This window comes from Ahaetulla prasina, chromosome 11 (genome assembly GCF_028640845.1).
Source record: "Ahaetulla prasina isolate Xishuangbanna chromosome 11, ASM2864084v1, whole genome shotgun sequence".
NCBI classification, from domain to species: Eukaryota; Metazoa; Chordata; class Lepidosauria; order Squamata; family Colubridae; genus Ahaetulla; species Ahaetulla prasina.
The window spans coordinates 17,390,946-17,413,724 of NC_080549.1; the positions used below are offsets into that span (position 1 = coordinate 17,390,946).

At 44.8% G+C, this 22,779-nt stretch overlaps 1 protein-coding gene across 2 annotated transcripts in view; it reads right to left on the bottom strand.

The window, feature by feature from the left end:
- Window positions 1-21,037, bottom strand: part of SH3BGRL (SH3 domain binding glutamate rich protein like) — a 41,044-nt gene extending 20,007 nt beyond the window's left edge. The window contains exon 1 of one of the 2 annotated variants that reach the window (XM_058196677.1): window positions 20,673-21,019. In XM_058196677.1, the coding sequence (XP_058052660.1) occupies window positions 20,673-20,717 (45 nt within the window). In that variant the 5' untranslated portion in view covers window positions 20,718-21,019. Of the gene's footprint in view, window positions 1-20,672 lie in introns of both variants that reach the window. The other variant, XM_058196676.1, reaches the window with a different exon arrangement.
- Between the last annotated feature and the right edge of the window lie 1,742 nt (window positions 21,038-22,779).

Here is a 22,779-nt window from a genome sequence, read left to right on the forward strand (position 1 = left end):
CTTAAGAGCTTGGGACACTGAAGGAACACTGGAAAATCACTGGCTTTAAGCTGCAAACGTTCACCCTAGTGCTCGGCACAGTAGGAGGCCCGATAACGCACAAGCTATTTTGGGAAATGGATAATTATTACTAAGTGCTCATGACTTCTTTTAAGGTTGCATTAAGCAAAAAAAAAAAAAAACAACAAGCAGCAAACCCAAGAATCGTATATAAGGCGATAGCATCTACAGAAGCAGCAGGGATATTGAGTCAAGGACACGATATGGAGACAAGACTATGCCTTGGGTCAAAGGCAGAGGTGGGTTTCAGCAGGTTCTGACCAGTTCTGGAGAACCGGTAGCGGAAATTTTGAGTAGTTCAGAGAACCTGTAGTAAAAATTCTGACTGGCCCCGCCCCCATCTATTCTCTGCCTCCCGAGTCCCAGCTGATCGGGAAGAAATGGGGATGTTTATTTATTTATTTATTTATTCAAATTTTTATACCGCCCTATCTCCCAGAGGACTCAGGGCGGTTTACAGGCCGGTAAAAAATACAATATAATACAAGGTAAAACACAAATTAAAAAACTTATTTAAATAGGCCAAAATTTAAAATTACAATTAAAATGATATAAACTCCATTAAAATTAAATTTGAAATTAAAATGTTAGTCCAGTCCTGCACAAATAAATAGATGTGTTTTAAGCTCACGGCGGAAGGTTCGAAGGTCAGGAAGTTGGCGGAGTCCTGGGGGAAGTTCATTCCAGAGGGTGGGAGCCCCCACAGAGAAGGCCCTTCCCCTGGGTGTCGCCAGTCGGCACTGCCTGGCGGACGGCACCCTAAGGAGTCCCTCCCTGTGAGAGCGCACGGGTCGGTGGGAGGCAATCGGTGGCAGTAGTCGGTCCCATAAATGTTGCAGTAACCTTCCCCTGGATTGGGGTGGGAATGGAGGTTTTACAGTATCCTTCCCCTGGAGTGGGATAGGAATGGGGATTCTGCAGTATCCTTCCCCTGGATTGGGGTGGGAATGGAGGTTTTACAGTATCCTTCCCCTGGAGTGGGGTGGGAATGGAGATTCTGCAGTATCCTTCCCCTGGATTGGGGTGGGAATGGAGGTTTTACAGTATCTTTCCCCTGGATTGGGGAGGGAATGGAGGTTTTACAATATCCTTCCCCTGGAGTGGGGTGGGAATGGAGGTTTTACAGTATCCTTCCCCTGGATTGGGGAGGGAATGGAGGTTTTACAGTATCCTTCCCCTGGAGTGGGGTGGGAATGGAGATTCTGCAGTATCTTTCCCCTGGATTGGGGTGGGAATGGAGATTCTGCAGTATCTTTCCCCTGGATTGGGGAGGGAATGGAGGTTTTACAGTATCCTTCCCCAGGAGTGGGGAGGGAATGAGGATTTTACAGGAGCCTTCCCCTGCCACGCCCACCATGCCATGTCCACCAAGCCATGCCACACCCACCAAGCCACACCCACAGAACCGGTAGTAAAAAAAATTTGAAACCTACCACTGGTCAAAGGGGGGAAACACAAACATGCAGAGATGGATATTGGGGGAGGGGAGAGGGTGTCTCTTCTAAAACGACGTCTCTTCTCAAACTGGACACAGAATTTATTCAAATGCCGTATCCAGATGCAGAAAAGGCAGTCGGGATATTTCCGCTTTGATCCTGTTGATCCTGTTCAGTAGTAATTGGGCAAATGAAACAGCCTGAAGAAGCTCTTGTCCAATCTGGGCATCCATCAACCGAGCCAACCCAGCAACATGGGAGGCTTCTTTGAGAAGGCAGGAAATATAAAACACATTGCCCGGAAAGATTAAAAAACATCTCTTTAATTTCTCAAGTCATCCTTATTGCAAGCAAGAGGCGATTGTTTATCAACAAAAATCGATATGCTCCAGGCATTTCCACTAGTGCACTCCGGGTGCTCTGCTTCATTTTTATTATTATTATTATTATTTTTAATTCAGAGACTGTTTCATTTCATGACTGAGTTTCCAGTCTCAAGTGTGATCATTAAACAAGGGCTATGTTGTGGCCTGTCGGGCATTGGCCCCTCCAGCAGCCAAATTGGATGAGGAGGAGACATGGGAGTCAGGATCAGCATCAAGGCAACCTGAGAGCTCCGATGGGGAAGAGGGAATGGAGCTGGCAGAGAGAGAGACACAGAGGCGGAGCCTGGGCCATCCGTCAATCCTCAGATGGAGAGTCAACAGCCCCCAGGTCTGGAGGTGGCTGATGAGGAAGAGGAGGAACAGCTGGGTCCAGTGCCTGACACGCGACTGTGCAGAAGGCAGAGGAGAGGAGAACAGTGGAAATCTGTGGGCCGGTCCTTGGGACAGAAGAGCCACCGCTGCTAGCAAAGCCCCACCCTAGCTCTGGGGATAAAAGGCAGGGGGTGGAGATGAATAGATGTGGCAGACAACTATCCATCTCCCTGCCGGACAGACTTAATTAGCCTGCATTGAGAGAGAAACTTTTTGCTGGGGCTGCCGGAGCTCCTAATATAGGAATCATTGATTTAACTACCAAAGGTTTATCGTGTTTGGGGAGCTGGGTCAGAACAAGCTATTTCTTTTTGGCGGAATATCTCTTCATATCACCTGTCACTTTTGCTTTGAACTGGCCTGGCTAGTTCACCCAAAGCTATTCACCCATAGCTTTTCTAATGTGCCAGCGGGTTGAACTTCACATCCGAATAGGAGTTTATTAGTTTAACCAAATGTGAAATACGAAACGTATGAAGAAAAATAAAGATAATGGAGAAATAAGGAAAAGGGGAAGGAAAAAGGAAAAAAAAGACATTGACTTCCGACTTCTTTTGGTGCTATAGAGCAGGTCTCCAACCTTGGCAACTTTAAGCCTGGTGGACAAAGTTTGTCCTGGTGGACAAAGCTGGCTGGGGCATTCTGGGAGTTGAAGTCCTCCAGGCTTAAAGTTGCCAAGGTTGGAGACCCCTGCTGTAGAGTATGGCAATAAATTAAGACCTCAACTTTTTACTTTTACACAATAATACGTACTAGCCATTTCTATAACATCAAACCTATCTAACTGGCAAAATCCAAAGTCAAAGTTTCATATATATTTTTTCCCCACCACAAGGACTGTGCAGAAGGCAGAGGAGAGGAGAACAGTGGAAATCTGTGGGCCGGTCCTTGGGACAAAGTCCAAAAGCAGTTTCCAAGTAGAAACAACATTAGTTGTGATCTTTTCGTTTTTAAATCCAAGCAGCCAATGTGGCCACCTCTGCTAACTCCATCAACTTTTGCAGCCATTCGTCCATTGTGGGAATCAAAGTATCCTTCCGTTTTTCACATCTGAATCCCAACCTCGGGATCCAAAGCTATTATTCCCAGGCCTGAATTTCAAAGAGCGGAGCCACGGATCATAAATGAAAAGCAAAGGATCTATTAACATTAGGGGAATTCCTATTTCTCCGGTATGCATTAGGAAAACTCCTACATTTCTCCAGGATGCTCTGAAAATAACCTTTTGATAGATAATTAGAGTTGGAAGGTCATCTTGTAGGTCATCTAGTCCAACCCAACGCCCAAGCAGGAGACCCTACACCATTTCTGACATATGGCAGACATATGTCTCTTCTTGAAAGCTTCCAGTGAAGCTTTCCAATGAAGCTCCCACAACTTCTGAAGTCAACTTCTGTTCCACTGGTTGATTGTTCTCACTGTCAGAAAATTTCTCCTTATTTCTAGGTTGAATCTCTCCTTATTCAGTTTCCATCTATTATTCCTTGTCTAGCCTTTAGGTGCTTTGGAGAATAGCTTGACCTCCTTCTCTCTGTGTCAGCCCCTCAAATATTGGAACCCTGCTATCATGTCTCCCCTGGTCCTTCTCTTCACTAGACTAGCCATGTCCAGTTCCTGCAACCGTTCATCGTATGTTTTAGGCTCCAGTCCCCTGATCATCCTGGTTGCTCTTCTCTGCACTTTTTCTAGAGTTTCAACATATTTTTTTAATAGTGTGGTGACCAAAACTGGATGCAGGATTCTAGGTGTGGTCTTACTAAGGCTTTATAAAGTGGTATTAGCACCTCCCTTGATCTTGATTGTACCTATTTAACTGATCTTGATTGTATTTTACTTTTACTGACTCAAGGACAGGAAAGAAAAGAAATGGAGAAAAGATCAGTGCGCCATCCCAGCCACGAGACTGAAATATCGCCCTGCTTCTGACAACTTGACACAACGGTATAAACTAACAGCAGCTGGATTTGTTCGGATGGGCCTCCCATTTGACATAGTTTCAAGCTGCAAACACCAGGCAGGCTGACAGGGTAACAGTGGTGGACTGAGAAGCCAACTGGTATTTATTTCAAGTTGAGGCTGTGAATTTTACAGCTCATTAAGATAGGATGAATCTGAAGCAGCTGAAATTTGAAAAACAGAAGGAAATCTAGGGAACGTGAAAAATCGGGGAGCATTCTAAAGATGTCCAAACGGTCTCCAAAATGGCACTTTTATTGCACCTTAATCAGACACCAGACTAAGGAAAAAATCCTTTAGCACAGGGGTCTCCAAGCTTGGTCCCTTTAAGACTTGTGGACTTCAACTCCCAGAGTCCCTCAGCCAGCAAAGCTGGCTGAGGAACTCTGGGAGTTGAAGTCCACAAGTCTTAAAGGGACCAAGCTTGGAGACCCCTGCTTTAGCAGCACTGCAACTGGTTGGTACAAGACCAGTGGTGGGTTGCCCCCGGTTCAGACCAGTTCTATAGAACCGGTAGTAAAACCGGCGGGAGGCTCTGCCCACTGACCCGAACGTCATCAAAAGTGATCCGCGCATGCGCAGAAGAGCGTGCGCGAGCGGAGCAAACGCGTGCACGCGGGCATGATGCAAATCGGTAGTAAAGGTAAGTAGAACCCACCCCTCTACAGGAGATATATTTGAAGAAAGCACTGTGAACAGTGGTGGAATTCAGCCGGTTCGGTCCGAATAGCACGAACCGGTAGGGGCGACTGCAGGATTCTCCGCCCACCCACCCAGACATAATGCGCAACTACTGCGCATGCGCAGAATGCCGTGTGCATGCGTAGAGGTGGTGCGTGCAAGCAAAGCATGCGCACGCACGCACTGGTTTTTGCAAACCGGTAGGGAAGGTAAGTGAATCCCAGCTCCGATTGTGAACTTTCTTCAAGTTTTTTTCCTTTTCCCTTCTGCCCCCCACTTTTTTCCTCTTCCCCTTTTCCTTATTTTTCCATTATCTTTATTTTTCTTCATACGTTTTGTATTTTACATTTGGTTAAACTAATAAAATGCTCCCAGTTTGGACCGGAACGCGCGATCGGGTAGCGATGGGGGTGGGTAGTTCGGAGAACTGTAGCAAAAATCCCTGCCCCCCACCACTGCCCACGCCTCACTGTTCCTCTTCTCTGTCCCTGAAGCTCTCGCTGGTGATATAGCTGCAAATGGCCTTAAACGACTGCCGCAGCGCTTCAAAGGGCCGCTACAGCTGATCAGCGCTGTAGGCGGCTAGTAGACCTGTGCCTCTATTTTTAAAGAAGGTAGACCGGTGCCTCCCAAAAAAAGGCAATTGGTAGACCGGTGCACTCCCAAAAAAAGTCAATTAGTAGACCGGTGCCTCTATTTTTAAAGAAGGTAGACCGGTGCACTCCCAAAAAAAGTCAATTAGTAGACCGGTGCCTCTATTTTTAAAGAAGGTAGACTGGTGCGCTCCCAGAAAAAGGCAATTAGTAGACCAATGCCTCTATTTTTAAAGAAGGTAGACCAGTGCGCTCCCAAGTTTTGTATACTTTTATTATTTTTATTATTTATTATTTTTGGCCATGCCCATTCAGTCACTTGACCACCAAACCATGCCCACCAATTAAGCCACGCCCACAGAACCGGTAGGGAAATTTTTTAGATTTCACCCCTGGTGTAGATAACATATTTCCCAGTAAACAAAGCCCATTGATTTTCTCCCACTCTTTTGACTAGAGATGACAATTTAAAACAATACTCCCAACTGTTCTCAAATCTGTTGATCTACATCTGTGCATATGTGTGTTTGTATGAGTCACTGTAGCTCCAAAAAATATATATATACACCCAATACTATCATGGGATTCCACCGCACCATTTAAAAATCTCTACATGGATTTTTTATATATATATATATTTTCTTCTTCTTTTTTTAATCTGCATAATCCTGTGATGTGGATTGCTGCCACTGCGGATTCTGGAAATAATAAATCAAAGCAAAGAGAAAATGTGGTGTTGTTTTTTCTTTTCCAAAGTCGTCCAGAAAAAGTCACAGCTGGGCGAGAATCTAAATCCAGGATTACATCCCAAATGCATTCAGCGCATGCAGAAACTCCAGCACTCCATGTAGATATCTGAAAGAATTTCTAGATTTCTAGGGCCTCTTTTTTTTGGGGGGGAGGGATTATAGGAAGGCTAAACTGCCTAGAACCACTGAAAGAGAGTGGGTGGCCATATAAATTGTCTCAATAAATAAATAACGGTATAACAGCTGCCTTAAACACTGCAGAGGTTTAAGGCTGCTGCAAACAGCCTTCACAGTTCACAAACCAGAACAAATCTCTAATTTTTGAAAATGGGTTTTAAGGAGCAAAAGGGTATTTTAAAGGTCCTGCAAGATTTAGCAACTTCATTCTGCTCCATAACTTCTACTCACCCTCCCCCACAAAACACACAGATTTGTGTATGTGTGTCCGTGCGCACACACACACACACACACACACAGAGAGAGAGAGAGAGAGAGAGAGAGAGAGAGAGAGAGAGAGAGAGAGAGAGAGAAGGAGGCTAAAAATGTTGAGACCACCCATTTTGGCAAAATCACAGCAAAATGAGAGTAAACAAGTATAGTTCCCAATACAAAACAGACTGTCCGTTTTTGATCTTAGTAAAAAAAAGAAAAAAGAAAAGAATGCTTTCTTAGGTTTACTCTTTTACATTCCAGATTTGCTCTCCTGGAACTGCTAATCAAACGTGTATTCTTTTTGAAGGTGGATGATGCCATGTTTAACTCTCCTGAATAAATTTAATTCTGTCATTTATACTCCAGTCCTTCAGCTAGAAACAATCTTGAGCAGCTTACAGGACTTAACAGGCCCCGCCCAATCAGCCAAATCTTACGGCCAACTCCCCAATTTTGTAATGTGAGATTTTTAAAAAAAAAAAACCCTTTTCTGACTGGGAAATTCTGGCTATTGAAGTCCACACCTCTTCAAGTTGCCAAGGCTAAGAAACGCTGTTCTAGAGCAGGGGTCCCCAACCTTGGCAACTTTAAGCCTGGTGGGTATTCTGGGAGTTGAAGTCCTCCAGGCTTAAAGTTGCCAAGGTTGGAGACCTCTGCTCTAGAGCAGCGGTTCTCAACCTGTGGGTCACGACCCCATTGGGGGTCGAATGACGATTTGCCAGGGGTCGCCTAAGACCATCGGAAATATGGGAAGTATACTTGCGAGTCGAAGAATCGCACTCCAATGGTTGACTCCACAAGCCAGCTGCAGGCTCTTCCAATCGCTAGCCAAATTCGCCTTCAGGCGCGATGAATTAAAAAAAGAGAGAAATCTTTGCTCTGATGTCTCCCTCTCAAGCCAGCTGCAATCACTCCCAATCGCTAGCCTAATCTGGCTTCAGGCGCGATAAACTTAATAGGGGAGGAGTCTCCGCTTTAATGCCTCCGTCCTCAAGGCAATCGCAAGCAGTTCAGAACACTAGCCAATACGACTTCAGGCGCGATAAATTCAAAATGAAAATAATTTTACGGTTGGGGTCGCCACATCATGGGGAATTGTATTAAAGGGGTCACCACATCGTGCGGAATTGTATTAAAGGGGTCGCAGCACTATAAAGGTTGAGAACCACTGCTCTAGAGGATGAATAGACTAATTCTTGCTTTTGATATACACTTTAAATTAGTGCACAAATTAACTCTAACCTTCCCAGCCTACCAGGAGTGGTATTCACCTACCTTCGCTACCGGTTCGCAAATGTGAGCATGCGCAGCCTTTCGCGCATGCGCAGAGCATAAAGAATGAGATGCGATGATGTCTGAGTGGGTGGGCGGAGCCTCCTGCAGCAGCTGCTACCAGTTCACCGGAACCGGATAGAACTGGCTGAATACCACCACTGCAGCTTGCCCTCCACATAGCTCATCTACCCCAACTTTTTTCCCTAACTGAGCAACTGATACATTAAGAAATTTGATTTTCCTTAATTATTTACTCGCTTAAGATATGGTCAGCGAGAGGCGAGAGTCCTTAGGGCTTTCTGAGTTTCATTGTTTTCTCGGAGACGTTTCATTACCCAACTAGATAACGTCATCAGCTTCCAACTTCCTCAATAACATCCTCAGTGCAGCATGCTGCTAATCCAACGTCTGCAAGAAAAGCAGCAAGCTCAGAGAGCGCCAAGGACCCCTCATTTCAACCCTGAGCTACAAATATTCTGCTCTGGCGTTAGGTGAAAGGATTTCAGGGGGTTGTGCAATTAAATTTGCAAACAAATAACTCTCATTCCAGGGACCGAGATAAAAGCTGAACAACCACTGCAAGATCCTATTTCGAACAATAAAAACCCATAGTCATTCAAATGGTATTTGTGTGATCACAGCCTAGACTGAATCCTCTTTGGGGTGAACATCACCCCGATATCATACTTTGCAACCGAACACGTGTCGATGTTTATTGCTACCAGAGTAAATCGTTTTCAAACTGAAAGCAATTTGTTTTAGAAAGCTGCTCCATAATATCTAACAAGGGCTGCATCCCCACTTTGCTTTAAAAAAAAAAAAAAAAAGAACGCCTTTTCTCTCCCGAGATTAACCAAATGTTTCTAGCCAGCAGCTCATTTAAGGAGAAGGGAGGAGAAGAGGGGAGGAGGAGGAGAAGCAGAAGCAGAAGAAGGCAGAAGGGAAGGGAGGAGGCGAAGGGAAGAGAAGGCAGAAGGGAAGGGAGGAGCAGAAGGGAGGAGGAGGAGAAGGTGGCAGAGTGGAAGAGAAGGGAAGAGAAGGGAGGAGGAGGAGGAGGAGGAGGAGGAGGAGGAGGAGGAGGAGGAGGAGGAGGAGGAGGAGAAGAAGAAGAAGAAGAAGAAGAAGAAGAAGAAGAAGAAGAAGAAGAAGAAGAAGAAGAAGAAGAAGAAGAAGAAGAAGAAGGAGAAAGCAGATGTTTCATTACTCAATTAATTTTTATTTATTTATTTATTTCAATTTTTATACCGCCCTTCTCCCGAAGGACTCAGGGCGGTGTACAGCCTAGTAAAAATACAATGTATAAACATTAAAAAGAAATTAAAAAGAAATATAAATAAAATAAAATTAAGTAACATCATCAGCGCTAGTGAGTGTTTATATACAGTAGCACGTCCTGCCAGTTTTGGTGGGGCTGTGGCTTCCTCCTTGATTAGGGTATTATTTTCTGCTTGTTTGTCTGGTGTTAATCCCTGCTTACCTGAGTGTTGGTTGCTGGAGAGGATGTGTTTTGGTCTTTTTTTAATCTTTTGATTGGCATGTAAAGTTGGTTTATCTCTAAGTTGTCTATTGAAGAATTATTTAGCCTTTTTGGATTTCCTTGGTCTAAGCATCCCAGTTGAAATTGTGGTTGTTAGTCTTCTACCTGTTTGTCTGTCTTTTATAGTGACTGTAGTTTTTGCACTGCATTTTGTAGATAACTCCTGTTTTAATAATAATAATAATAATAATAATAATAATAATAATAATAATAATAATAATAATATTTTAATTTGTATACCGCCCTTCTCCCGAAGGACTCAGGGCGGTGAATAGCCAAATAAAATACAAACAGAAACACACACAATATTAAAAACAACCCTTAAGAAACTTATTCAATTAGCCAAAAAATTTAAAATCACATTACACCCTATAAAATTACAGAAATTTAAAACCCATTAAATTAAATTAAAATTTTAAAAATCAGGCCAGTCCAGCCATACGAAATAAATAGGTTTTAAGTTTTGTTTTAATAATTGGATTTACTGGGTCTTTTGGTGTAGTTTTTTGGTAGGCTTTAGTTGGTCGGTGTTCTACAGTGAAGTTGTGTGGATCTAATATACTTCTTGGTTGTTGCTGAGTTGTTTTTTTATGTACTGCAGTGTTATCCTTTTCATAGCTTGTGTGGATTGTGCTGTACTGGGTTGAGTGTCTATGGAGATTCTTAATCCTCCAGGTCATGGTTGTCTCAAAGGTGCTTTTTGAAAAGGCAATTGAATTTTCTTTGGGTTTTTTTCCCTTGAAAATGTTTTGCTTTTCATCCAAAAAGCTTAGTTAGAACTGAAGACTCTACTTGGATGAGAAGCAAAACATTTTCAAGGAAAACATACAAGAAAGTCCAGTTGCCTTTTGGAAAAGTACCCTTGGGACTATCGGTTGAGTAATCAGACACTTTTTGATAAAGTTGCAAGGGTTATCAAAAAGTACCTGACCTCTTAACCTACTACAGCACTAGCAAAGCACATCCACTGTACAGCACAACAACAAAGCACAACAGCTGTACATCTAGGACAGCTGTTGTGGCCTGCCAGCTGGCAGCAGATTCGGACAGTGAGGAGGTTGGGGAGGAACATGGGCCAATCCTGGAGTCTGGGGAAAGCTTGGACGATGGCTCTGAATCTGAGGCAGAGATGGGGCCAAGGCCATCTGGTAGTTCTTTGCTGCCTCTGGAGTCTCCAGAGTGACATCAGTGAGGCAGAAGAACAGCGGGAGCCTGTTCCCAGTGTATGCATGCACAGAGCTGCCAGAAGACAGGAACAATTAAGAAAACAAGGTCGACTTGGGAGAATGGCTTGGAGATGATTGGCCCCTCCCATAAGACATAAAAGAGAAGTGAACAGGATGTGAGCTTTTGCAGGAAGCAATTAGTTCATCTGGTCAGTAAAAGCTCTGGGAAAGTTGTTTGACTCTGTGCTAAGTTTGGCCTTGTCAATTAGTTCTCTGGCAGCATTCAAAGGGAGATAAGGTTAGTGTTTGTAAACACTCCCGTGTGCGAAGCCTTTCGGACTGGGAATGACAATAATTCACAGCCGTATGAATAACAGAAGTTTTCCGGAACTAAGATTGTGCTGTACTGGGTTGAGTGTCTATGGAGATTCTTAATCCTCCAGGTCATGGTTGTCTCAAAGGTGCTTTTTGAAAAGGCAATTGAATTTTCTTTGGGTTTTTTTCCCTTGAAAATGTTTTGCTTTTCATCCAAAAAGCTTAGTTAGAACTGAAGACTCTACTTGGATGAGAAGCAAAACATTTTCAAGGAAAACATACAAGAAAGTCCAGTTGCCTTTTGAAAAAGTACCCTTGGGACTATCGGTTGAGTAATCAGACACTTTTTGATAAAGTTGCAAGGGTTATCAAAAAGTACCTGACCTCTTAACCTACTACAGCACTAGCAAAGCACATCCACTGTACAGCACAACAACAAAGCACAACAGCTGTCTATTTAGGGGGGGAAACCCCACCATGAAGAAGATCCCTGCAACCACCATTCCACCAGACTGCCTTGGATCCATAGACCAGAGGTGGGTTTCAGCAGGTTCTGACCAGTTCTGGAAAACCAGTAGCGGAAATTCTGAGTAGTTCGGAGAACCAGTAGTAAAAATGCTGACTGGCCCGACCCCCATCTATTCTCTGCCTCCCAAGTCCCAGCTGATGGGGAGGAAATGGGGATTCTGCAGTAACCTTCCCCTGGATTGGGGAGGGAATGGAGATTTTGCAGTATCCTTCCCCTGCCATGCCCACCAAGCCACGCCCACCAAGTCATGCCATGCCCACCAAGCCACGCCCACAGAACCGGTATTAAAAAAAAATTACCATAGACCAAACCTGACCACTCTGGCAATTTCAGCTTTCTCCTCTAGGATTTTCAGTACCATGGCTAATTTCACACCAAACTCTGAAACATTAAGATCTGGAAACCTGTCAATCCTAATTCTGCAGGCACCAAAAGTGACACCACCCCACATTTTTAGACCTACCCTGAATAAATCTGATATTTCTCTCTCTTGAGGATTACAGCTCCAGTTTGCTTAAAACTGAAATCTCCTTTGAACAGAATCAAGTCTGTAAAATGTGAGTTTTGGGGGGGGGGGAGCGGAAATTGGACGCCAGCCACTAACTTCAGTTGGCAACCCAGCGGAAAAGCAACGTGATCGAAGTCTGAACAGAATGCCTTGTGGCCGTAGTTTGAGCTCCTTCAGAAAGCAGTGGGCCAAAAGTTATCCGCGAGGCCACCCAATGACTGCCTTTCAGTAAGAAAGACCCAGCTTCTTGGCAGGTTATGAAATCCGCCAAACAATGTTTGACTTTTACAGCTCTGAAAATGGCTTTTGTATAGTCCAAAATAAACACAGAGGCAACCTCTCCAATGGCTGGAGGGCAGCCACTGAACATGGTTATCCATTAACTGCTAAGGCTTCAGCAAGGAAATTGGGGACGGAGGCAGGGGGAGGTGGAGAGCCATAACTCGCCTGCTGAGCTCTGCTGATAATGGAGGACAATAATGGAGGACAATTGTGAATCCAACAGTCTTAGGGATGCTAAGACTGTTTGATTCACATTTGTCCTCCATTATTGTTAAAGGCATTTAAACATCTCCTACTTGCCAACCACAGTTCAAAGATTAAGAGCCAGGAGGATTCAAAATTAAAATTAGCATTAAATATATAAGCCAGTGCCTTGGCTGTCCCACTTAGTTAAAAGTTAACTTGCTAGTCCTTATGGTGACCAAAAGATCCTCCATAAGATATTCCAGCTAGCTTCGTTCACCTTTCCACCCATTTCCTTTCGCTGATGTTCTAGCAGCTGTTTGATTGAAACGCAAACATCTCTTTCCACTGGTTTGCGCCATTAAAACGCCACTGAGTTTTCCTAACAGTTTACAAGTACATGTTTTTAGGGTGGTTCTCAGAAAGGCTGCTTGGTGAAGCTTGCCAGGAAACCACAGAATTAAAGAATTATGTCTCCCTAAACTGTATTGATTCACTTAACAACTGCTTTGCTTCACAACGGATATTCTGGTCCCAATTGTGATTATTATATTGGGGATCACCTGTAGCAGGGGTGAAATGCTCTCGGTTTGGACTGGATCGCCCCATCGTAGCAATGGCGGCGGGTGGTTCAGAGAGCTGTTAGCAAAAATCCCTGCCCCCCCACCCCCTGCAAAGCTGAGCCGCGTGATCATCAGAGGTTTTTTTTTTTACTTTTAAAAGCATTTTTTCTACAACTTCTTAGATTGAAGAGATTGTAGAAAAAATGCTTTTAAAAGTTAAAAAAAGTTGGCCACGCCCACCCAGTCACATTACCCCACCACCACCAAGCCACGCCCACAGAACCGTAGTAACAAATTTTACATTTCACCCTGAACTGTACTGATTCACTTAACAACTGTGGCAAAAAAAAAAAGGTCATAAAATTAGGCCTCACTCACTTAACAACTGTGGCCAAAAACAAAAAGTGACTTATGACTGCTCCTCACACTTACAACCACTGCAGCCTCCTTATGGTCACACGATCAAAACTTGGGCCCTTGACAACGAGATATATTTATGATGGTTGCAGCCAGGACCATGTGATCACATTTCCAACTTTTCCCGTTGGTTTCTGACAAGCAAAGCCAATGGGGAAAACTGGACTCATTTAATGACCATATGGGTCGCTTAACAACTGTGGCCAAAAAAAAGGTCATAAAATTAGGCCTCACTCACTTAACAACTGTGGCAAAAAAAAAAAGGTCATAAAATTAGGCCTCACTCACTTAACAACTGCTTTGCTTCACAACGGATATTCTGGTCCCAATTGTGATTATTATATTGGGGATCACCTGTAGCAGGGGTGAAATGCTCTCGGTTTGGACTGGATCGCCCCATCGTAGCAATGGCGGCGGGTGGTTCAGAGAGCTGTTAGCAAAAATCCCTGCCCCCCCACCCCCTGCAAAGCTGAGCCGCGTGATCATCAGAAGGTGTTTTTACTTTTAAAGCATTTTTAAAAGAAACAAATTAAATTAGTATAAACCACAGAAAGATACCTGCCTCAGACGTTTATGCAGGAAGTCCTTGACTTAAGACCACAATTGAGCCCAACATTTCTGTTGCTACGGTAAATGGAACACTTGTTAAGTGACTTTTCCCCATTTTACGACGTTTGTCTTGCCATGGTTGTTAAATGAGTCACTGTAGTTACTAAATTGGTCAAACCATTGTTAAGTGAATCTGGCTTCTCTTCTGACTGCTTGTCAGAAGGCTGCAAAATTGCTATTTTATAATTTATAATAGTTTTAACTACTATTATAGTACAATAGTAGTTTTAACAATAGTAGTTTTAACAATAGTAGTTTTAACAATAGTAGTTTTAACAATAGTAGTTTTAACAATAGTAGTTTTAACAATAGTAGTTTTAACAATAGTAGTTTTAACAATAGTAGTTTTAACAATAGTAGTTTTAACAATAGTAGTTTTAACAATAGTAGTTTTAACAATAGTAGTTTTAACAATAGTAGTTTTAACAATAGTAGTTTTAACAATAGTAGTTTTAACAATAGTAGTTTTAACAATAGTAGTTTTAACAATAGTAGTTTTAACAATAGTAGTTTTAACAATAGTAGTTTTAACAATAGTAGTTAAAATCTTTCATTGGGGTTATTGATTGAAGGGCTGAAAGCTAATATCTCTACTGCAGAGATGGCTTATAATAGCTGTGATACTTCCCTGTTTTATCATTCTGCGGTGTGAAATTTCAGGAATAATCTCAACGGCTAAGACAAATTGCCTACCCCATTATCTCAGCCTGGCTAAAAAAAGTTTCTTTAATTATAGGCTTTGCCCAAAGCAGGTTACATTTTAAAGCATTTTTCTACAACTTCTTAGATTGAAGAGATTGTAGAAAAATGCTTTTAAAGCATTTTTCTACAACTTCTTAGATTGAAGAGATTGTAGAAAAATGCTTTTAAAACTCCTCTGACGATCCCAGTTGAGTTGCCTGATCGTCAGAGGCTTTTAAAGCATTTTTCTACAACTTCTTAGATTGAAGAGATTGTAGAAAAATGCTTTTAAAACTCCTCTGACGATCCCAGTTGAGTTGCCTGATCGTCAGAGGCTTTTAAAGCATTTTTCTACAACTTCTTAGATTGAAGAGATTGTAGAAAAATGCTTTTAAAACTCCTCTGACGATCCCAGTTGAGTTGCCTGATCGTCAGAGGCTTTTAAAGCATTTTTCTACAACTTCTTAGATTGAAGAGATTGTAGAAAAATGCTTTTAAAAAAAAAAAGGTCATAAAATTAGGCCTCACTCACTTAACAACTGCTTTGCTTCACAACGGATATTCTGGTCCCAATTGTGATTATTATATTGGGGATCACCTGTAGCAGGGGTGAAATGCTCCCGGTTTAGACTGGATCGCCCGATCCAGTAGCGATGGCGACGGGTGGTTCAGAGAATTGGTAGCAAAAATCCCTGCCCCCCACCCCCTGCGCAGCTGAGCCGCATGATCATCAGAAGGTGTTTTTTTTACTTTTAAAAGCATTTTTTCTACAACTTCTTAGATTGAAGAGATTGTAGAAAAAATGCTTTTAAAAGGCTCCTCTGACGATCCCAGTTGAGTTGCCTGATCGTCAGAGGCTTTTAAAAGCATTTTTTAACAACCTCTTCGGCCAAAGAGGTTGTAGAAAAAATGCTTTTAAAAGTTAAAAAAAAAAAAGTTGGCCACGCCCACCCAGTCACATTACCCCACCACCACCAAGCCACGCCCACAGAACCGGTAGTAACAAATTTTACATTTCACCCCTGACCTGTAGGTATAGCATCTTTCACTTTAAGTCAGTGGAGGTTTTTTTTCCCGGAACTTGACTTAAAATGTGTGGACTTCAACTCCCAGAATTCCCCAGCCTCCCTGCTACGTGAATTCAAGGTGCTCCTGTTGGGAATCTCCAAACGGCCGATGAAACAGCCATTTTCATAGGGTTTGTTTATTATGGACATTGCTCAAAAGAGAAACAAATTAAATTAGTATAAACCACAGAAAGATACCTGCCTCAGACGTTTATGCAGGAAGTCCTTGACTTAAGACCACTATTGAGCCCGTGGCAATTGAGTTGCTACGGTAAATGGAACACTTGTTAAGTGACTTTTCCCCATTTTACGACCTTTGTCTTGCCATGGTTGTTCAGTGAGTCACTGTAGTTGCTAAATTAATCAAACCATTGTTAAGTGAATCTAGCTTCTCCTCTGACTGCTTGTCAGAAGGCTGCAAAACTGCTATTTTATAATTTATAATAGTTTTAACTACTATTATAGTACAATAGTAGTTTTAACAATAGTAGTTAAAATCTTTCATTGGGGGTTATTGATTGAAGGGCTGAAAGCTAATATCTCTACTGCAGAGATGGCTTATAATAGCTGTGATACTTCCCTGTTTTATCATTCTGCGGTGTGAAATTTCAGGAATAATCTCAACGGCTAAGACAAATTGCCTACCCCATTATCTCAGCCTGGCTAAAAACAGTTTCTTTAATTATAGGCTTTGCCCAAAGCAGGTTACATTTTAAAGCAATAGCACTGATGTCTCTCCAGCAACCCCTCCCCTCGTGAAAGCACCAGGGAAGGGCTTCAAAAATTTTAACAACGGGTTCTCTGCCCGGTCGCTGGGTGGGCGTGGCCATGGTGAGCGTAGCCTAGTTAGCCTCCTGCACCACGGTGGGGCGGAGGGGGGCATTTTTGCCCTCCCCGGACTCTGGAGGCTTTTCTCGAGCCTCCGGGAGGACAAAAACAGCCTCCCCAGACTCCGGAGGCTCTCTGGGGGCTGGAATCGTTTCCAGCCTTCCCGAACTTCCAGTAGGCCTGTTTTTCATCCTTCCCGAGCCTCCGCGCACGCCCTGCACTTACCTGCATCCAAAACGGGCCATGTGGGAACTCCTGGGAGGGGTGGGCGGGACGGAGCCAGCCAGGAGTGGGATTTGGAGGTTGTCCAAACTGCACAGAATCTTAGCTAGAGGTTCTCCCGAACCCCTGCAAACCCCCAACAGCCCATCCCTGGAAAGCACCCATGATACATTCACACACACACACACATTCATCGGCATGCTACCATGTGTGCAAGCCTAGTAAGAGTGTAATTCTGCACAAAGAGAAATTCTGCACAAAGGGACTTTATGTTAGTTTCCTGGAGCAAAGGTTAACCTCCGGGGAGATTCAGATCTCCGCAAGGCCTTCAGCTAAGCTGCAGTTCAATAAAAGACTTTTCCACGTGGATTTTGAAGAATCGACCCCCTACTTGTAAAAGGTCACCAACGAAAGAGGAGGCCGAGTGGCAAATGATCGACTCGGGAAAGTATTCAGCAGCTCCTAAGATTCATTTTAAGGCTTGTTTCTCTAGTGAGACCGTGGTGCTGATTTGCCATTTTAAGCTGGCCTTTAAAAAGTCTGTCCAATAACAACACAACATTGCTTTCTTTAAAAGCATAAGAACCGAGGGCTTGCAAAGGTTTTCCTCGCTTTATTTTCTTAGCGATAGCCCTGCCCAAGATGGTCTAGACAAGAAGTACAAACCGGGGTGCGAATTTAATCTTTAATGCGAGTATAATATTAACAGATTCTTGCAAAGACCGACTGTGCTTCTCCCTCCCTTCCTTTTACTCTCAGAAAAGCCAGGGTGGGTCTTTTCTGAAATATCTTTTGCTTGCTCCTTGTCCAGTCTGCAGCTCTCCCTCCTGTCTCCCAAGGTCATTCGCACGTAGCATTACTCTTACTGACCTCAAGAGATAGATCAGGCGAGTCAGACAATTGACCCCAAAAACAAGTCACTACATCTGATGTCCAAGCAGAGCTTCTGCATCAAGATCTCCCCCTAAGTGCACCACCCTACTTACTCAATGCAATATTTTGGTCATCCCTGTGCATTTTGGGAAAATAGCCTTCTGGTCTTTCCCTAGCTTTGCCGAGTCCTTCATTTATTTATTTTTATTTGCATTTATATCCCGCCCTTCTCCGAAGACTCAGGGCGGCTTACACTATGTCAAGCAATAGTCTTCATCCATTTGTATATTATATACAAAGTCAACTTATTGCCCCCAACAATCTGGGTCCTCATTTTACCTATCTCATAAAGGATGGAAGGCTGAGTCAACCTTGGGCCTGGTGGGACTTGAACCTGCAGTAATTGCAGGCAGCTGCTGTTAATAACAGACTGTCTTACAATTCATCAATGCTGAGTCACGAGAGATCTCACTTAATGTACTCACTGAATTATTGGCCGAGGCATTTTGGATGAAAACGCAGAACGGAAACTGAGGAAGCTGTAAACACTCAGGTCTTGCAGGACAGAATGCTTCGGGGCAGGGGGGGGGAACCCTAAAGTGAAAATAAAATGTGGAATAAACTGGCAAAGCAACATGGGGGTGCGCCAAACATCTTTTCTGGGATCAAAACAAAAGAGACCAGAGCTTTGTGTTTCAAAAAGCAGGATCTTTGCTTGGAGTAGGTGAAAGCAGAGTGCTAAGTGAATTCAATGCTTATCGTTTAAATAATCTCGGTAATCTTTTTTTTTTTTAAAGATGAATATGATAAACTGGCAACTTGGTTCCTCCCGGGCAAACTTTATCACCGGAGCCCAGAAGGCACTAAGAAAAGACAAAAAGAATTCTTGCACAGGGAAAGAATCGGTACATCTTGAAAGGGGGCAGATGCTCTCCAAACCAGCAGAAAGATTCCTCTAAATCAGGGCTCTCCAACCTTGGCAACTTTAAGCCCGGAAGACTTCAACTCCCAGAATCCCCCAGCCAGCAAAGCTGGCTGGGGAATTCTGGGAGTTGAAGTCCTCCGGGCTTAAAGTTGCCAAGGTTGGAGAACCCTCTCTAAATTAAGAAAAAGGGTTGCACCCAGTTATGAAGCCTCAAGCATATATGCTAGGAGACTGGAAAATGTTTGCGGTCCAACCCTGAGCAGGAAAGGACCCCATGCAATGAAGATTCCCTGGATTATTGTATCCAGAGGGGCAGGGGTGGAATCCAGCAGGTTCTGACAGGTTCTGGAGAACCGGTAGCGGTAATTTTGAGCAGTTCGGAGAACCGGTAGCGGAAATTTTGAGTAGCCTGGAGAACCTGCAAATACCACCTCTGGCTGGCCCCAGAGCGGAGTGGGAATGTAGATTTTGCAATATCTTTCCCCCCCAGGAGTGAGGAGGGAATGGTGATTTTGCAGTATCCTTCCCTTGCCACGCTCACCAAGCCACACCCACCAAGCCACACTACACTCACCAAGGCACGCCCACAGAACCGGTAGTAAAAAAAAAATTGGATTTCACCACTGCAGAGGGAAAACTAAGCCACAAAGCCATTCTTATTTACCCAGGAGTAAACTGCACTGACCAGTTAGGCCTTACTACAGAGGAGACCAGCCATCCAAGCCCTGCTCATGAAAACTAAGAAGCCACACAGCCACATCCTAGGCACCACCTACCACCCTTCGCTAGCAAGACAATCCTGTATTCATTTAAACGGATAGGTTCCCAGTTCCAGACACTGCCGTTCCAGTGCATGGAATTGACTGCGCACATCTTCTCCATGGCCCCCAAAGCCAGAAACTCTCTGCAACAAGCACTCCCACACCAGGTGGAAAGGTGGAGGGGAAGAGAATTAGGTCCCAGGTGAAGAAGGGTCCTTGAGTGGCTCAGACTGCTAAGACAGTCTGTTATTAACAGCAGCTGCTTGCAATTACTGCCGGTTCAAGCCCCACCAGGCCCAAGGTTGACTCAGCCTTCCATCCTTTATAAGGTAGGTAAAATGAGGACCCAGATTGTTGGGGGCAATAAAGTTGACTTTGTATACAATATACAAATGGATGAAGACTATTGCTTAACACAATGTAAGCCGCCCTGAGTCTTCGGAGAACGGGATATAAATGCAAATAATAAAAAAAAGAAACACAAGGAAAGGGTAGCAGGAAGAAAGGATAAAGCAGCAGCTGCAATTACAATAGTAGTTAACATCTTTCATTGGGGGTTATTGATTGCAGGGCGAAAGCTAATATCTCTGCTGCAGAGATGGCTTCCAATAGCTGTGATACATCCCCGTTTTTATCATTCTGCAGTGTGAAATTTCAGGAATAACCTCAGCGGCTAAGACCAATTGCCTACCCCATTATCTCAGCCTGGCTAAAAACAGTTCCTTTCCTTTCTGCCCCCCCCCAAAAAACGTGTTAACATTTTAAAGCAGTAGCCCTGAGGTCTCTCCAGCCACCCCCACCCCCACCTCGTGAAAGCACCAGGGGTGGGCTTCCAAAAATTTTTTAGCCAGGGGTTCTCTGCCCGGTTGCTGGGTGGGTGTGGACTTGTTGGCCTCCTGCATCACATGGGGGGGGGACATTTTTGCCCTTCCCGGGGCTCCGGAGGCTTTCCTAGGGTGAGGGTGGGTGAAAACGGGTGGAAATGGAGTAGGGTGGGGGGGAAGAGAATGAGGTCCCAGGTGAAGGGGCTGCATCCACGAAGCGCTGTTGAAGTTGAGCCTCTTGCTCTCCTTGGGGGAGATTGGGGTGGAGGGTCGCTGCGAAAAGGGAGGAAAGGAAGGGGAGGGGGAGTCCCCTCTGTCTCTACGGGGTGAGGGGGAGGGAGGCTGGGATGCGGTTGCAACTTTCCTCCGGGACAAAGGCGAAGAAAGTTGGGAGGCAGCGGGGATGGGGAGGCGGGGGGTGGGGGTGGCGGCGTCCCCTTACCTTGGTGGAGCCGGAGGAAGAGGCGATGTAGACTTTGACCACCATCCTGGAGGAGACCCAGCAAGGGCGCTTCCTCGCCAGACAGGCCAAGCGAGCGTCGGAGGAAGAGGCGGGGGGGGTCGGCGGCTGGAGAACCGGAGCAGAGCCGGGCGAGGTCCAGCGGGGCCGAGCGCTCCACCTCCCGAACCTCGAGCGCTGCTTCTTCTCTCTTGCGCTCCCTCTCGAGCTGCCCAGCCTGGAAGATTCGGGCGGAGCAAGTCTGCGAAAGGCGCCGTGGCAAAAGGCGGGGCGGAGGAAGCCCCCGGTGGAGAAAAAAAAAAAAAAGGAGCGGGGCTGCGAGCCGGAGCAAACCCCGCGGAAGGACGGCGGATGGGCTGGAAGGGAGGGAGAGAGAGAGGGAGGGAGGGATTCGCCTCCGCCGGCGCTCCAACCCCTTCCAAGCCGAGAGCACAAAGCCAGCCGGCCCCGCCTTTCGAGAAGATGCGCCAGGTTGCAACTCCGTTTCTTCTGGAATTAGCATCCTCCCGGTTCGCAACCAGGCTGGGAAATGAGCTGGACTAAACAGAACCGAATAACGAAGTTGGAAGGGACCTTAGAGGTCTTCTAGTCCAACCCCGGGCCCCTTTCCAGGCTGAGAATCAGGTTGTAACTCCCAACTTCTGGAATTAACATCCTCCCGGTTCACAGCCAGGCTGGGGAAAGAGAGCTGGGCTAAACCGAAGGGAACAACACAATTGGAAGGGACCTTGGAGGTCTTCTAGTCCAACCCCGGCCCCTTCCAGACCGAGAACCAAGCCGGCTGTCCCCCCAAGTTGCAACTCCCATCTTCTGGAATTAACATCCTCCCGGTTCACAACCAAGCTGGGGAAAGAGAGCTGGGCTAAACAGAATGGAGCAACACAGTTGGAAGGGGCCTTGGAGGTCTTCTAGTCCAACCCCGGCCCCTTCCAGGCTGAGAACCAAGCCAGCTGCCCCTCCAGTTTGCAACTCCCATCTTTTGGAATTAGCATCCTCCCTGTTCACAACCAAGCTGGGACTAAACAGAACAGAATAACCAAGTTGGAAAGGACCTTGGAAGTCTTTTAGTCCAACGCCCCAGCTCAAGCAGGACACCCTATACCATTTCAGGCAAACGATTGTCCAATTTTTTTTCTTTAAAATCTCCAGTGATGGAGCACCCACAACTTCTCAAGGCAAATCGTTCCACTGGTTATTTGTTCTCACTTTTTTTTTTCTTTATTTCTAGGTTGGTTGGTCCCGAGCCAGGGGCGTAAAGAGGTCCCAGCTGAAGGGACACCTTTGATTTTGCATTTTTTAAAAAATATATAAACCCAGGCTTAGAAAGACAAAATGCTCCAAATATAGATGGTTTATTGTGGCTTTGCCTAATCGAAGCCCTTCAAAAGCACTGGCTGAACCTGAGCTTTGGGGTTAAACCAGTGTTTTCCCCGAACACTCTGGTTCCCCCTTTGAAAAATTACGGGGGGTTTCTCCCCCCAAGAGCTTTTGCTTGTATATGGTCTATCGATCAATATTTACCATATTAAATATTAAAATGCAACAATTTTGCTTGTGATGATTGTATGGAGAGATTTTATTCAGTGGTGGGATTCAAAAAATTTTTTTTATTACGGGTTGTGTGTGTGTGTGTGTGTGGGTGGGTGGGTGGCTTGGTGGGCGTGGCATGGCTTGGTGGGCGTGGCTTGGTGGGCGTGGCAGGGGAAGGATACTGTAAAATCCCCATTCCCTCCCGATCATCTGGGACTCGGGAGGCAGAGAATAGACAGGGGCAGGACCAGTCAGAGGTGGTATTTGCCGGTTCTCCGAACTACTCAAAATTTCCGCTACCGGTTCTTCAGAACTGGTCAGAACCTGCTGAAACCCACCTCTGATTTTAATACTGTATTATTTGCAACAGAGCCTGGCAAGTAATTTTGATTTTGAAGGGGCCTGAGAGGTTCTTAGGAGATCCCAACGGTCCTGGGACCACATTTGGAGAAACACTGCATTAAACCATGATTCATTTCACCCTTAGTTAACTAAGTTAAAATTGACAGGAATGGCATACCAAACTAATGTAGTTTGTTTTGTAGTTTGTTCAGAGTGT